Source organism: Macrotis lagotis, chromosome 4, assembly GCF_037893015.1.
Source record: "Macrotis lagotis isolate mMagLag1 chromosome 4, bilby.v1.9.chrom.fasta, whole genome shotgun sequence".
Lineage (NCBI taxonomy): Eukaryota > Metazoa > Chordata > Mammalia > Peramelemorphia > Peramelidae > Macrotis > Macrotis lagotis.
Window position 1 is genome coordinate 43,162,075 of NC_133661.1, and position 15,662 is coordinate 43,177,736.

Genomic DNA, 15,662 nt, shown 5'->3' on the forward strand with positions numbered 1-15,662 from the left:
TGGCATATGATAATATTTTTAAAAATTTTCAAGTTCAATCAATTTTTTTAGATAATGGATTGTTTTCCACATGCTTGTCAGATTTTGAAAATGCTCATTCCAAATTGGCATTTGTTTGAATATAATAAATGATGGAATAATAGGAACCTTAACTTGCAAATCCTACTCAGTCTAACCTTCTCTGTGACCTTGGAAAAGTTCCTGTCCTCAAATTCCCATGTTCTCAAATTAATATGGCTAATTAATGAACTCCAGTTTCTTCTAGTTCTGACATTCTTTAGATCTATGAATATTTCTACTTCCTTTAACAGGGAGAAACTATGAAGTATAGTGATTAAAACCTGAGTTTTAATTTAAGAAGATATAAATTTAAGTTATAACATTGACATATGCAGGGTTTATGACCACCAGAAAATCAATGTTTTAGGCACTCCTCAAAAAGAAGGCAACTGAATGTGTTGATAGAGGTAGTTTCTTTACCAACAATTGTTAATATTTTAAAAAATTATTATTAAAAAGATTCTTAAATATCAGCATTTTCCAAAAACAGAGCATTTTTTCACTGTCAATCACATCATTTATAGAGATATAAAATTACAATAGTTATACAATAACTTTATTCTGAGTTTGTGTAGTACTTTGCCCTTTAATATGCCTGAAATATAATCAGAATATCTGAAAACTGAAATTATGAAGGAAAATGCTACATAGTATTATAGAAGAATGATCAGTACAATTTGTTAACAATTTTAAGAAAGTAGTTTAGATAAATAAAAAAAATCTTGTCTGAATGTTGTTATCATGATCATAAGATTGGTGGTTTCAAACCTTCAAGATATCAATTTTCTTTCATGTCAGAAAGGGAAGATATCCTTGACTTAGAAGGATGAGAAGGCTGTAACTACTAAATTATACACATTTTTCTGAAGGACTAGAAAGAACTCCATTGAAACAGAAAAAAAGGTTGACATATTTTTGGTAAAACCCTATCCCTTCTCCTAGTGGTTTTAGTCCAGTGATTAATTATGCATATTCTTCTTAACTGATGTAATTTAAGAGTATTCCCAATTCTCTTTGACTTTTAGTTAAAATTAAAACAAATAATTCTTTCTTAAATACATTGATTTGCTAGAAGATAATGTGTTCAGAAGTTCTCTCCAGACCGTGTCAGAACAGGGGATAGAAATGTGAAGTATTCATTTATAATAGAGTCCAATACTCTTATAAAAGAATAGCTTCATCATAGATTTGATCACTATCATGTCAAACAATGAACAATGGAAAATTAATCAACCTGAGTGAAAATGTCATGAAAAAATTCTTCGGGATGAAATTAAATTAATTATCTAGACTTCATTTGCAATTACTTCAGAGTGAATGTTTTTAAACAATATTTTAAAAACTCCTTTCTGATATGAAGATTGATTAGAGAGAATATAAGTGTTTGTCACTTAAAGGACCAGTGCCTTGTAGAGCAATTACTATTTCAGAAGCAGTGTTTAGCTATGATAAGAGTGGAGGAAACTGAAAGACAAGACTGGTACCATAAGGGCATGCATGAAAATCAGAATACATGAATACATCGCTAAGTGAATTCAATGGAGAAATTGTATTTTTGTCTACATATTGAAATCTGAGAAGCTTGCGTTTTAAATAAAATTCCATTTACGCTGTACCACCCAGCCATTTACCTAAATACTTAAGTACTAAAGCCTTTACCTTGGGACACATCTCTTGCGTTGACCCTTAGATTCTTTTTCAGATCCTGCTTCTGATGAAGTTTCAATTAGAGATACAACAGTACTTTCCACCACTCTTCAGTCATCCACCGCTTCTATATTCTAGCAGTCAATTTTACTTCTGCCTATAAAAGTTCATAAAATTTCCAATCATGGCTATCCTTCCCACCCCAGATTCAAACAAAAGAAATATACCCAGGAAACTTACTTGGTCACCCCTCATCACTGAGGTAGGAGTATGGGAACATTGAAGGTGCTAAAACATAGCTGAAGAAAATGTTCATGATTTCCCTAAAAAAGGAAAATGAGTCTGTGGGTGTTTTGCATAACTCTGGGTGGGGTAGAGGAGAATGAATTCATTAAAAGGAGACAACATTTGCTAAATAATTTTACTCAAAGTTTGTGGTGAAATACAGGTGAACGACTGTCACAATTTAATTTTGGAATATTACAATAATTCAAATTTGTCCATTTTAATACAGATTTTTTTCTTGTTTTTAGGAAGAAAAATGATCTATTATGGGCTGGATTTGGTGGTCATACATTGTCCCAAAAAAACCTTATAGCCTATCAACATGGCAACAAACAATCAGTCATCAGTAGATGAATTTATCTTACATAATTTCTCTGAAAATCCTCAGGTTCAGATTTTAATATTCAGCCTCTTTTTAGGACTTTTCATAGTGGCATTCAAAGGTAATTCAATTATTATCATTGTGATTATTTTAAACCCAGGCCTCCATACTCCCATGTACTTTTTCCTTATAAATTTGGCCCTGTTGGATATAGTTTCCTCCTCCACTGTGGTGCCAAAATTATTGCAGAATTTAATGACCAAGAACACCATTTCCTATGGTGGCTGCATAGCTCAGATATATTTCCTTTCTTGGAGTTTAGGTGCTGAGTTATTGCTTTTTACAGCCATGGCCTATGATCGATATGCCGCCATCTGCCAGCCTCTCCACTACAACACTTTGATGAGCAAGGCAGCTTGCTGTCTCTTAGCAGCTGTAGTTTGGAGTTTCAGTGGAATCAATGCAACTGTAAACACCATTGTGACTGCACGTTTGTCCTTCTGTGGACCCAATGTCATTGATCATTTCTTTTGTGAGATTCCTCCATTATTGCCTCTCTCCTGCTCTTCAACCTATGTTAACAATATAATGGCAGTTATAGCTGATATGTTCTTTGCTGTTATCAATTTCCTGCTCATCCTTGTGTCCTATGGTTTTATCATCTCCAGCATCTTGAAGATTCGAACCAAGGAAGGGAAGAAGAGAGCATTTTCCACTTGTTCCTCCCACCTTATAGTGGTCACCATGTATTATTGTACTATAATTTACATGTACCTTCTACCTGGTCTTGGTCAGTCGCTGAAGAATGGTAAAGTAGCATCAGTGATTTATGCAGTATTGACCCCAGCTTTGAACCCTATGATCTACTCCCTGAGAAACAAGGATGTGAAAATAGCACTCAAGAAATTATGCCCATTTCTTTTTAAATAATGGTTAATTTATCAAACTGACTGAGCTCAGAAAATGGGATTATGAATATCTTTGACATCAAAAATTGTACATAAATCACAGTCTCGAAAACATGATTTCTCCTGGTAGGCAATGCTCCTGATGTGTTCTTGTGTGAATCAGTTAAAAGTATGATTACATTGTATTCTTCAATTCATTTAGTGAATTTAAAGTTAGAATATCTGCAAAGACTAGCACATTGGGCCATACCATGTCAGATACATGGTTTAAGCAGAACTGAATTTTATTGCTAAGACATATTGTAAGGGAGAATTCATTGGAATGTATGGTTGCTTATCTTTCAGATGTCAAAGAATTATGAGAAACTCATTGAAGTTTTTGTTATAAACCTCTTAGACTTCAGATACAATGGAAAAGCCTGAATTAGTTCTCTTCTACCACAAGAGGATTTTTTCTTTAACTGAGGAGTAACGAAAGTTCTTTCCTTAATCTCTCTCCTCATTCAAAGGAAAGGGCTTATATCTACAGAATGATAGTGATTGTTGTTATGAAAAAGGTTTAGAAAAAGACTACCAGTTTGATGGATAGGCCTTCAAATTAATTCATCCCCAGAATAAAGGAGATCTAAAACTTAATTCCTAGGACTCAGGATAAAAATGCGTGAATAAACAGAAAACAAAAACTTTTTTTACACTAGGAATGATCAAAGTAACAAGCCAGAAGATAGAAAAACAAAAACCTACAACCATAACCTTACTGAACATAATACCATGCTCACAAGAATGATTAGAATTCCTCAAAAATTATGACACATTTGTTAAATTTTACATAAAATGAAAGTTATAGAAGGAAAAGGAATAAGTATATGGTATTTACAATGTGCCAGGTACTATGCTAAATTTTAAAAGAAATATTATTCCTTTATATTCTCTCATCCTTCCAGTACATATATGCCATGGTTTATCCACATTTGCAACTGAGGAATCAGAGACAAACAGATACTAAATAACTTTCCTGGAGTCATAGAGATTGTACGTATTTGAGGCCAATTTTGAACTCATTGTTTACTTGATTCCTAGCCTTGCATTCTACCAACTATCTTACTAGCTCTCCTCAAAAAGAGCAAGAGAAAATTGAAAATAAATTTCAATACTTTATTAGGAGATGTATAAAACTATAGTCTATGAAAAACTCACTTCAAATCTGAAGGGTCCCAATGAATGATTCTAATAGTTAATATGAATTCTTAAAATAAAGTCAGAAGTGTGGAATTGAAGAAATTATAAGATATTTCATATAAAAACAGAAAATAGAGCACAGTGAAATGGTCTAAGAATTATTGCTTGATACTAACAGATAATTGGTGGGTAAACAAACTCCGCTAGGATTCAGTCTTTCACAAAGACCAAGTGGAGATCAGTTCTTAATTGTGAATTCGGGTGAAGGCAATTCTCACACAAAATGATTGGGTATTTTATGGAATACTCAAAACTGTGGACCTTATTTTTAAAATCTGCCTGATTTTTTTAAATTCATGTTACAGTAGAATTACCTTACACCCACAAAATGAACTTTGATATCATTTCTCATGATATCATTAAAGAAAATATCTTTGATTGAAATTTGAAAGAGTTCACTGATGACCTCCTCAAAGAAACTCCAGGCCAAAAAACCTCAGATTTTGCTGCCCATATTCAGAGATTCCAATGAAAAGAAATAAAAGTTTACCAACTGTCAGAATGAGTCACAATCAAGACTGATCAAGACTTAGCAGCAATCATTTCAATGAAATGGAGAATAAGAGGTGTATTATTCTATCAGGCAAAATAAAATGGTCCAAAACCAAGACTATCTTATGAAATACAACTGATTATTATCCTCTGCATTAAAAGGGAATTTTGAATAAATAGCTTTTTCCAATATTATTAATAAAAACAGAACTTAAATGGAACTTTGAAATATACACACAAGTTTATATACTACTGAAGATGGAATAGAATGTTAAAATATTTCTTTTAGAACGTTATTGTCACAGGCATCATAGAAGTCAACTGAGACAAAAGACTGAAAAATAGCTTTATTTTGAAGATAATAAAAACATATTCAGAGAATATACATTAAGGGGAGATGGGTGAAAAGTGGTACTTTTCTAAGATATAAACAACTTTTATAAGTGTATACAAAAATTTAGTCTATAAATATATTCAACTGAATGGGGATAAAGATAAAAAAAGCAGCTGTAAAAGAGAAATATAACTGAGAAGGTGTATTCAGAAAGTTATTTGATGTTAAATATAACACACCTTAATTTTGAGATTGAATTGTAGGGAAAATTTTGAAAATATGGGAAAAATAAAAATTTTAAATAAACTTGAAAAAGGAGTAAAGAGAAGCAAAAGTATAAGGGAATAAAATAGATGGGAATAAACAATTAATTATCATAGATGTGAGTATGTTCAGAGGGACTAATTCCAAACTATAGGGACTAAAGCAATGGATTAGAATGCCCAATTTGTGTGTGCATAATATGATGTATCATATATATTGCATGACTTTTTTATTATTCACAATGAAATAAAATTATGTTAATTGTAGAGGCACTTGCAAAAAATGTGTGAAACAACACCTGGAGACTAAGTAACTTAGTCTTTTAGAACTGAATTAAAAATCAGAAATTTACAATAATTTAATTAAAAATAATAAAAAAATTTTGAAAACCATTTAAAATTTTCATTTTTGGCTAAATTAGTCCTTTGAATAAATATACCTGATCACTTCATTGATACAGTTTGATGAACAAGGAATGTAAAGAAAAATACTAGAAAACCAGTGAAGTAAAGACCTCATTAAAGAAAAAAATAGAAATTTAGAAAGTTCAAGTAAAAATTAATAATACTAAGGAATAAGTTAGTTAAAAAATTGGATTTTTAAATAAAAATAGATTATTAAGTAATTTTGAGAAAGAAAAAAGAGCAAAAAGCAAATAATTGGTATCAAAATGTATTTAAAGGAAAATATAAAAAAATGAGAAATTATTTTCCTTAGCTATGTAGCAAGAGAAAACAATTTCAAAAATTAAATAAATAATGCAAAAATATGAGGTATCAAAATTATCATAACAAAAAAATAAAGAAATTAGGTATCCCCATTTCAAAAGAAACAACTGAAGAAGTCATCAATGACATTTCAAATGATGGAAAAAGTTACACTGTATTTTTATAAGTCAAACAATTCATTCTGTGAGAGTTATAGTTTGACACATTTGCCAGGAATATACAAACAATTTCAAAAGCAAAAATATACCTAATGAACCCAAATGTATAAAAATACATATTAAATTTCACCCCAATTAAATACAAAAGGATCATTTTATAGAACCAGAAAAATTAATGAAAAAATTTAAATGGGTTAAAAAAAATCAAGAATCTCAAAATAAATAATGGGAAGAAAATGTGATTAAGGAGGGTAACAACATCAGATCAGTACAGTACAGTAATTCTCTTTTTTTTGAGAAGGATTTCATTTATTTTGAGTTTTACAATTTTCCCCCCTAATCTTGCTTCCATACCCACACCCCCACAGAAGGCAATCTTTTAGTCTTTACATTGTTTGCATGGTATACACTGATCTAAATTGAATGTGAGGAAAGAGAAATTTTATACTCAAGAAAGAAAAGTAAAGTATATTAGATAACAAAATGTATACTACAATAATTCTACAAATAACTTGAGACTTGTTTAAAATAACCATTCAATCAGTAGAGCAGATTATGAGCATAACAAAGAGAAGCAGTTGCATCTAAACCTTTGTTGCAGTACATTTAATCCAGTTTACCATACTGTCCATAGGTTTTCTTGGCAAAGATAGTAGACTAGTTGGCCATTTCTTTCTCCAGTGGATTAAGGCACAGAGAGTTTTGATACCTTGTCCAGGGTCACACAATTAGAAAGAATCTCAGGTCTTGCTGAATCCTGGCCCAGTGCACACCTAGATGCCTCAAAGTTCTTCTGGAAAAAGAAATAAATATTTAATAGTGACATAAATTGACAGGAAAAATGGAGAGCAGGATGAAAGAAATTAGATTTAAACTAATACCTCACACAGCGTACAAAACTAAGCTCCAAAAGATAAATTACCTTTATTAAAAGGAAATGCTATAAATATATTTTAGAAAGTAGGCAAAATTATCTATCAGATTTATAGATAGGAGAAAGTTCATCAGCCAAAAAGAAAGATCATGTCACAAAAGATAACAGAAATGTTTTTGACTATATAAAATAAAAAATTTACAAATTAATCCCATAAAATTAAAATTGAGAGATGATTGAAAAAGAAAAATATTTACCCTAATTTCATCTCATTAAATTAATGATTTTATTTGTTTATTAGGATCCCTAATTCCAAATAACTAAGGAGTTAATTCAAATTCATCAGAAAAAGAGCCATTCCCTAGTTGATAAATGACCAAGGACATTAAAATTCACATCTTCAAAGTAAATTTTCAGAATAGGTATGGTAATAATAAAAATATTGTAATTTAGAGGACTTCCAGGGCAGAGTTAAAATCCCAGCATGGAGCTAACCTCCTCCCAGAGCATTTCCCTACCAGAGGTAAACGTAGCCATTATACTGACATTTAAGCTACAGAGCCCATCAAGAAAAAGAAAATATTCCAAGAAGTGTTCAGAGGTAGACATCTTCAGTGAAGTTTTGTCTCTTTGAAGGAAAAGGGGAAGGAAAGTGCAGGAACTGTGAGAGCAGGAAAGTCAGAAGTTGACTTTAACAAACTGTGTTATCCAGTTCCTGAGAACTTGACAATAGCAGATGTCCTGGCAGCTAGACAATAAATCAGCAGGGAAGATATCAACCCCAAACATATTCTGAGACCTTGGAACACTGGGGTAAAAGACCAGACTGTATCAGTAACAAAACACTGCTGAATTGGGACCTGGACATAAAGGAGGAAACAAATCTCTGCAAAGTCAAGGCCTGGACTGAATAGGCAACAACCTGCCCAATGAATTGTCAAGGATTAGAATCAGCACAAACAAAAAAAAATATCGATTATAAACTTCCAATATCCCAGAAGAACTAAAACAACAAAGATTTGAAAAAAAACTAAAAGAACACTCACTGTAGAAAACTATTTTAAACAGTGATAGCAATGACATGTCTGAAGAAGAAATCAGTGACAAACCACTGATAGGGGAAATACAAAAGCAGTCCATAAATTGGACTCAAATACAAAAGCTCAGAACAGCCTAAAATAATTTAAAAAGCAAAGAAGAGAGAAAGAAGAAAAATGGGAAAAAAAAGAAATGAACATCATGCAGTAAAATTATGAAAAATTGACCAGAGAATTCAAAACCCCTAAAAAAGAAACACAAAAGGTAATTGAAGAAAATAAAGCCCTAAAAATCAGAATGGAGCAAATAGAAAACAATGAATCTATGAGATTATAAGATTCTATCAAACAAAACAAAAAAACCCCAAAAAATTCAAGAAAATTTAAAATATAATTGAGGGAAAACAAATTACCTGGAAAGCAGATCCAGGAGAGACAATCTATGAATCATCAGAATTCCAGAAAGCCTGGATGGAAAATAAATGAACCTGTAAGAAATTGCCCTGATATCATGGAACTACAGGGTAAAGTAAGTATTGAAAGAACTCATCGATCTCCTCCAGAAAGAGATCCTAAAATGAAAATACCAAGCAATGTTGTGACCAAATTCTAGAACTATCCAATAAAAGAGAAAATCCTGCAAGCAGCCAGAAGAAACAATTTAAATACCAAGGAGCCATAGTAAGGATTACACAGGACATGGTTACATCATCATCTAGGGATCGAAGGGCCTGGATTGAGATATTCAAAAGAGCAAAGGAGCTTGGAATGCAGCCAAGAATCCACTATCCCAGAAAGCTGAGTGTTCTTTTTCAGGAGAAAAGATGGAATTTGATGAAATGGAAGAATTCCAAAAATTCCTGATGATAAGACCAGAGCTAAATTAGATAATTTGGACATCAAACAGGAGGTTCAAGAGACACATGAAAAGGTTAAAAAAAGGGGTGGTAAAGAAAAAAACTGCTAGCCAATAAGTTGAAACTGACTATCACCCACCATGGGGAGAAAGATTCTCATAACTCTTGAGAATTGTAACACTAACAGAGAGAATATTCCTAGCCAGAAATGATGGATATTCATGACTTATCCATGAGACTGTTATCCAATGGGATGAAACTGGCTATAACCCTTCTTGGGAGAAAGACTCTAATAACTCTCAAGAATTGTAACTCTGTTAGATAGAATGTACTTAGCTAGAAGTGACAGATACTCAGAATTTTCTATGATTCTGAATGATTTAAAAAAAAATTACCTCCTTATGAAGGGGGCAGGAAGGAGATGGGAGAAGGGAACATATTGAATGGGAGTAAATCTCATTACACTAAAGGTACAAACTAACTATGGTAATAGAGGGGAAGAAGGGAGGAGATGAGAAACACCTGAATTTTCTTCTCATCAGACTTAGCTTAAAGTCACTTACACACATACTCAGTTAACTTGAAAAACATCTAACCTTTCAAGTATTAAAATGGGAAAAGGGGAGGGGGGGATGGAGAAAGGGAGGGGGGGAGAGGAAAAAAGGGGAACTAACAAAAGAAAGGGAAGACAAAAGGGAAAAAGGGAAAAGGGAAAGAAAGAGGAGGGGGAGAAATATGGAAAAAGGGGAGCGGAACAAACAAAGGGAAGATATCTATATCCACATCCTACAATATGCTGCTTACCAAAAACTCATTTGAAGCAAAGATATACAGATAGAGTAAAAATAAAAGGTTAGAGCAAAATATATTTTGATTCAGCTGAAGTGAAAAAAGCAGGGATAGCATTCCTTATCTCAGAAAAAGCAGATTCAGATATAGATAGTGTTAAAAGATATAAGGAGGGAAACTATATCCTCTTAGAAGGTACCATAGAGGGGGCGGCTAGGTGGCGTAGTGGATAAAACATCGGCCTTGGAGTCAGGAGTACCTGGGTTCAAATCCGGTCTCAGACACTTAATAATTACCTAGCTGTGTGGCCTTGGGCAAGCCACTTAACCCCATTTGCCTTCCAAAAAATTAAAAAAATAAAAAATAGAAGGGACCATAGACAATAAAGTTATTTCAATATTGAATATACATACACCCAATAGGATACCATCCAAATTCTTAGAAGAGAAACTGAAAGAACTACAGGAAGACATGGAGAGCAAAACTAGTGGGAGACCACAACCTCCTCCCCTCAGATTTAGATAAATGAAATCATAAAATAAACTAGAAAGAAGTTAAGGAGGTAAATAGATTGTTAGGAAAACTAGACCTGGTAAAATTACAGAGGAAATTGAATGGGTATAGAAAGGAATATACCTTTTTCTCTGCAGTACATGGCACTTATACAAAATTGACTATGTCCTAAGACATAAAAAGTTAATGATCAACTGCAGAAAGGAATAAATAGTGAATAAACCTTTCTCAGATCAAAATACAAGAAAAGTCATATGCAATATTGGGCCAAGGAGATACAGATCCAGAACCAATTGGAAACTGAATAACCTCATTTTAAATAATGAGTGAACCAAAAAACAAATTATAGAAAGAATTAATCATTTTATCCTAGATAATGACAAAAATGAAACAACATACCAAAACCTATGGGATTCACTGAAAGTGGCAGTCAAGGGATATATTATATCTTTGAATGCTTACTTGAATAAATTAGAGAAAGATGAAATCAATAAACTAAATATCCAACTAAAAAATTAGAGAAAAACAAATTAAAAATCCCCAATTAAATAGAAAAATTCTAAAAATTAAAGGAGAAATTAATAAAATCAAAAGCAAAAACTATAGAATTAATAAATAAAACCAAAAAATGGTTTTATGAAAAAAATCAATAAAATTAATAAAATTCTGATCAATTTGAATAAAAAAAGAAAGAAAAAACCAAATTGCTAGTATCATAAATGAAAACAAGGTAAACTCACCACCAATGAGGAAGAAATTAGAGTAATAATTCAAAAAACTTTTGGCCTACTCTATGCCAATAAAATTGACAATCTAAGTGAAATGGATGAATATTTACTAAAATATAAGTTGCCCAGGTTAAATGAAGAGGAAATTAAATATCTAAACAACCCTATCTCTGAAAAAGAAATTCAAAAAACCATCACTGAATTCCCTAAGAAAAAATTTCCAGGGCCTGATGGGTTCACAAGTGAATTATACCAAATATTTAAGTAACAATTGGTTCCAATTCTAAATAAAACCTTAGGAAAAATTGGGGAAAGTGGAAATCTGCCTAACTCTTTCTATGAAACCAATATGGTGCTGATACCTAAACCAGGAAGAGTTAAAATAGAATCGACCTATCTCCCTAATGAATATAGATGTAAAAATCTTAAATAAAATCTTAGCAAAATAACAAGTTATCACTAGGATAATATATTATGATCAAGTAAGATTTATCCCGGGATTACAGGGTTGGTTCAATATTAGGAAAACTGCTAGTATAATCAATTATATCAACAACAAACATATCAGAAATTATATGATCATATCAATAGATGCTGAAAAAGCTTTTGACAAACTACAGCACCCATTCCTACTAAAAACACTAGAGAGTGTAGCAATAAATGGACTGTTCCTTAGAATAATAAACAGTATCTATCTGAAACCATCAATAAGCGTTATATTCAATGGGGAGAGTTTAGGGCATAACCAACAAGATCAGGAGTGAAACAAAGGTGCGTGTTATCACTACTACTATTCAATATCATATTAGAAATGCTAGCCTCAGCAATAATAAAAAGAAATTGAAGGAATTAGCATTGGGAAGGAAGAGACAAAAGTCTCACTCTTTGCAGATGACATGATTGTCTTCCTAGAGAATCCCAAGAAATCATCCAAAAAACTATTGGAAACAATTAGCAATTTTAGTTAAGTTGCAGGATATAAAATAAACCCTCATAAATGCTCAACCTTTCAATATATGACCAACAAGATACATCAAAAAGAGCTAGAAATAGAAATTCCATTCAAAATAACCTCAAATAGTATAAAATACCCGGGAGTCTATTTGCCAAGGCAGATTCAGAAACTTTTTGAAACAATTATAAAACACTTTTCACACAAATTAAATCTGAGTTAAATAACTGGGCAAATATCAACTGCACAGGGATAGGTAGAGCTGATATAATAAAAATGACAATTTTACCAAAACTATAGTTCCTGTTTAGTGCCCTACCAATCAAAATTCCAAAAATTACTTTAATGAGTTAGAAAAAGCTGTAAGTAAATTCATAAGGAGAAATAAAAAGTCAAAAATTTCAAGGGATTTAATGAAAAAAGGGGCAAAAAAATTAGGCTTAACCCTACCCGATCAACAATTATATTATACCATATCAGTCATCAAAACTGGCATTGAATAAGAAATGGAGTGGTGGCCCAGTGGAATAGACTAGGTGCAATAGTAGGAAACAATTATAGTAATCTGCCATTTGATTAAACCCAAGGAGTCCTGCTATTTGGATAAAAACTCTCTCTCTTTGATAAAAACTGATGGGAAAATTGGAAGTTAGTATGGAAGAAACTTAGATAAGACCAACACTGTACTCCCTTTACCAAGATAAGATCCAAACAATTACAGAATTTAGTCATAAAAAATGGTACTATAAACAAATTTGAAAATCAAGGACTAGTTTACCTGTCACATCTCTGGAAAGGGGAGCAGTTTATGACTAAGGAAGAGATAGAGAACATCACCAAAAACAAATTAGATGATTTTAATTACATTAAATTAAAAAGCTTTTGCACAGAAAAAAAACCACTGTAAGAAAGATCAAAAGAAATGTAGTAAAATGGGAAACAAACTTTACAGCTAATATTTCTAAGAACTGACTCATTTCTAAAATATACAAAGACCTGAGTCATATTAAAAAAAAAGTCATTCCCCAGTTAACAAATGATCAAACACTATGCAAAGGAAATTTACAGATGAGGAGATTAAAATTATCCATATCTAAATCATTAATTATTTTGAGAAATGCAAATTAAAGCTTCTCTGTGGTACCACCTCAAACCTCTCAGACTGGCCAATATGACTAGGAAGCATAATGATCATTTTTAGAAGGGTTGTGGGAGATTCAGGACACTATAACACTGTTGGTGGACCTGTGAACTCATCCAGCCTTTCTGGAGAGAAATTTGGAACTACACCCAAAAGTCAACAAACATGTGCATAACCTTTGATCCAGCAATACCACTACTGGGTCTATACCCTGAAGAAATGATGAAAAAGGGTAAAAACATCACTTGTACAAAAATATTTATAGCAGCCATGTTTTGGTGGCAAAGAATTGGAAATCAAGAAAATGTCCTTCAGTCGGGGAAGGGCTGAGCAATCTGTGGTATACGTATGACATGGAACATTATTATTCTATTAAAAACCAGGAGGGACAGGAATTCAAGGAAGCCTGGAGGGATTTTCATGAACTGATGCTGAGTGAAATGAGCAGAACCAGAAAAACACTGTACACCCTAACAGCAACATGGGAGTGATGATCAACTTTGATGGACTTGCTCATTCTATCAGTGCAAGAATCAGGGACAATTTTTGGGCTGTCTGCAATGGAGGATGCCATCTTTATTGAGATAAAGGACCGTGGATTTTGAACAAAGTACAAGAATTATTCCCTTTAATTTAGAAAAATAAAGTTGATATCTTATTATCTAACCTTATTATCTCTTATACTTTTTGTTTCTTCCTTAGGGATATCATTTCTCTCTTATCACACTCAATCTGGATCAATGTACAACATGGAAACAATGTAAAGACTGACAAATTACTTTCTTGTGGGGGGGGAGGGAAGTAAGATGGGGGAAATTGTAAAACTCAAAATAAATAAAATCTTTAATTAAAAAAAGAAATTATAAGGGAAAACTCTCCAAATATGAAAGAACAAGAAAACAATATAACCATTGAAAGAATACAAAGAAGCCCTCCAGAGAGAGATCCCAGGATAAAAACCCCAGGGTTGTAACAGCGAAATATGAGCAGTCTCAAATAAAGGAGAGAATATTGCAAGCAGCAATATGCAACCAATTCTAATAAAAGGAAAAACAATCAGACTCATACAGGACCTAGAAACCTCAACACTGAAGGATCAGAAGATCTGGAATACCATATACTGGAGAGCAAAGGACCTGTGATTACAACTCAGAATGTATTATCTGAAAATTACAGCATATAGAGTCAGGCAAAAATCTGGATGTTTAATGAAAGTAGACTTCCAGAATTTCCTGACATAAAGATCAGAACTCAGTGGCCAAATACTGGACTCAAGAGTTGCATAAAAATGTAAACTAAAAGGGGAAGGAGAATGGTAGCCAAGACCATCAAATTGAATACAATCCAAAAATGGAAGTCATGACACTTCCAATTCTTTAGAAATTTTCTTCTCTCAGGGTAATTAAAATGTTGAATATAATTGAAGAGATTGGACTTAAAAAATATGGTTATATTTGGGTCTTTTCTCTCCCTTGAAGAGGTCCAAGATAAGAAAAAGCCCTGATGAAAAGTAGGGATGTTTACTTTACATTTAATGTCTCATTATCCTTTGAACCATTTTAATTATTCTGTGCTGATGAAGTTTAGCACTTGTTGAAATGATGGCATCATAAATGGGGAGATACTGAATCAATGTCTCCCCTAAAGTAAAATCATTTGTAAAGTTCTCAGATGAGACCTTCAGAGCATCCCAGTACTTAGAGAGCTTCAAGATTCTTCTAGTTAATTAGACCTTGCTCTATTTAACAAGGGCTTAAGTACCATGGGTGGGGAGGGGAAGGGAAAGTTGCGAAAGAAAATAGGCCTGGGGGAGGGGCTCAAATGGTTTGAGAAATGGTGTGGTTTTGATTTGCCCTAGACACACAGATATATTGGTTGACAATTGAAAAGGATTCTTTGATAATTGGAATTGCATTTATATCTTTCCTTTTTTATTCACAGTACTTATCACAATACCTTACACATAGAATGTGCTTAATACTTATTGACTGCAGGACTGAAACTGTTTATGCTTACTCCTTTTTCCACCTCTACAAGTGCAAATTTTTCATCAGTCCTTGAAGCTTCTATAAAGATCTAATACATAGACAAAACTAGTATTTAGAAATGAAATATACTGTTCCCATTTGACATTTTGGTGGTTCTTAATAAAGACTCCAAATTTTTCCTCTGTTATCCAGAATAATATTGCAAAAGTATTATGTAAACATATGTAGAACATACACAGGAAATAGGTCACCATAGAAATAAGAAATTCCATTTGAGAGATGCATGAATTATTGATTAATATTCAAGTAAGAAGCAAAGCAACATTCCAGGGAATCCAATGCATGT

General features: G+C 32.5%; 1 protein-coding gene across 1 annotated transcript; it reads left to right on the top strand.

Annotated features, from left to right (window-relative positions):
- Nucleotides 1-2,314: 2,314 nt before the first annotated feature.
- Nucleotides 2,315-3,244, top strand: LOC141523070 (olfactory receptor 13A1-like). Its single transcript, XM_074236353.1, has one exon. It carries the CDS (start codon nt 2,315-2,317, stop codon nt 3,242-3,244), a length of 930 nt encoding a protein of 309 aa, XP_074092454.1.
- The last annotated feature ends 12,418 nt before the right edge of the window (nt 3,245-15,662 follow it).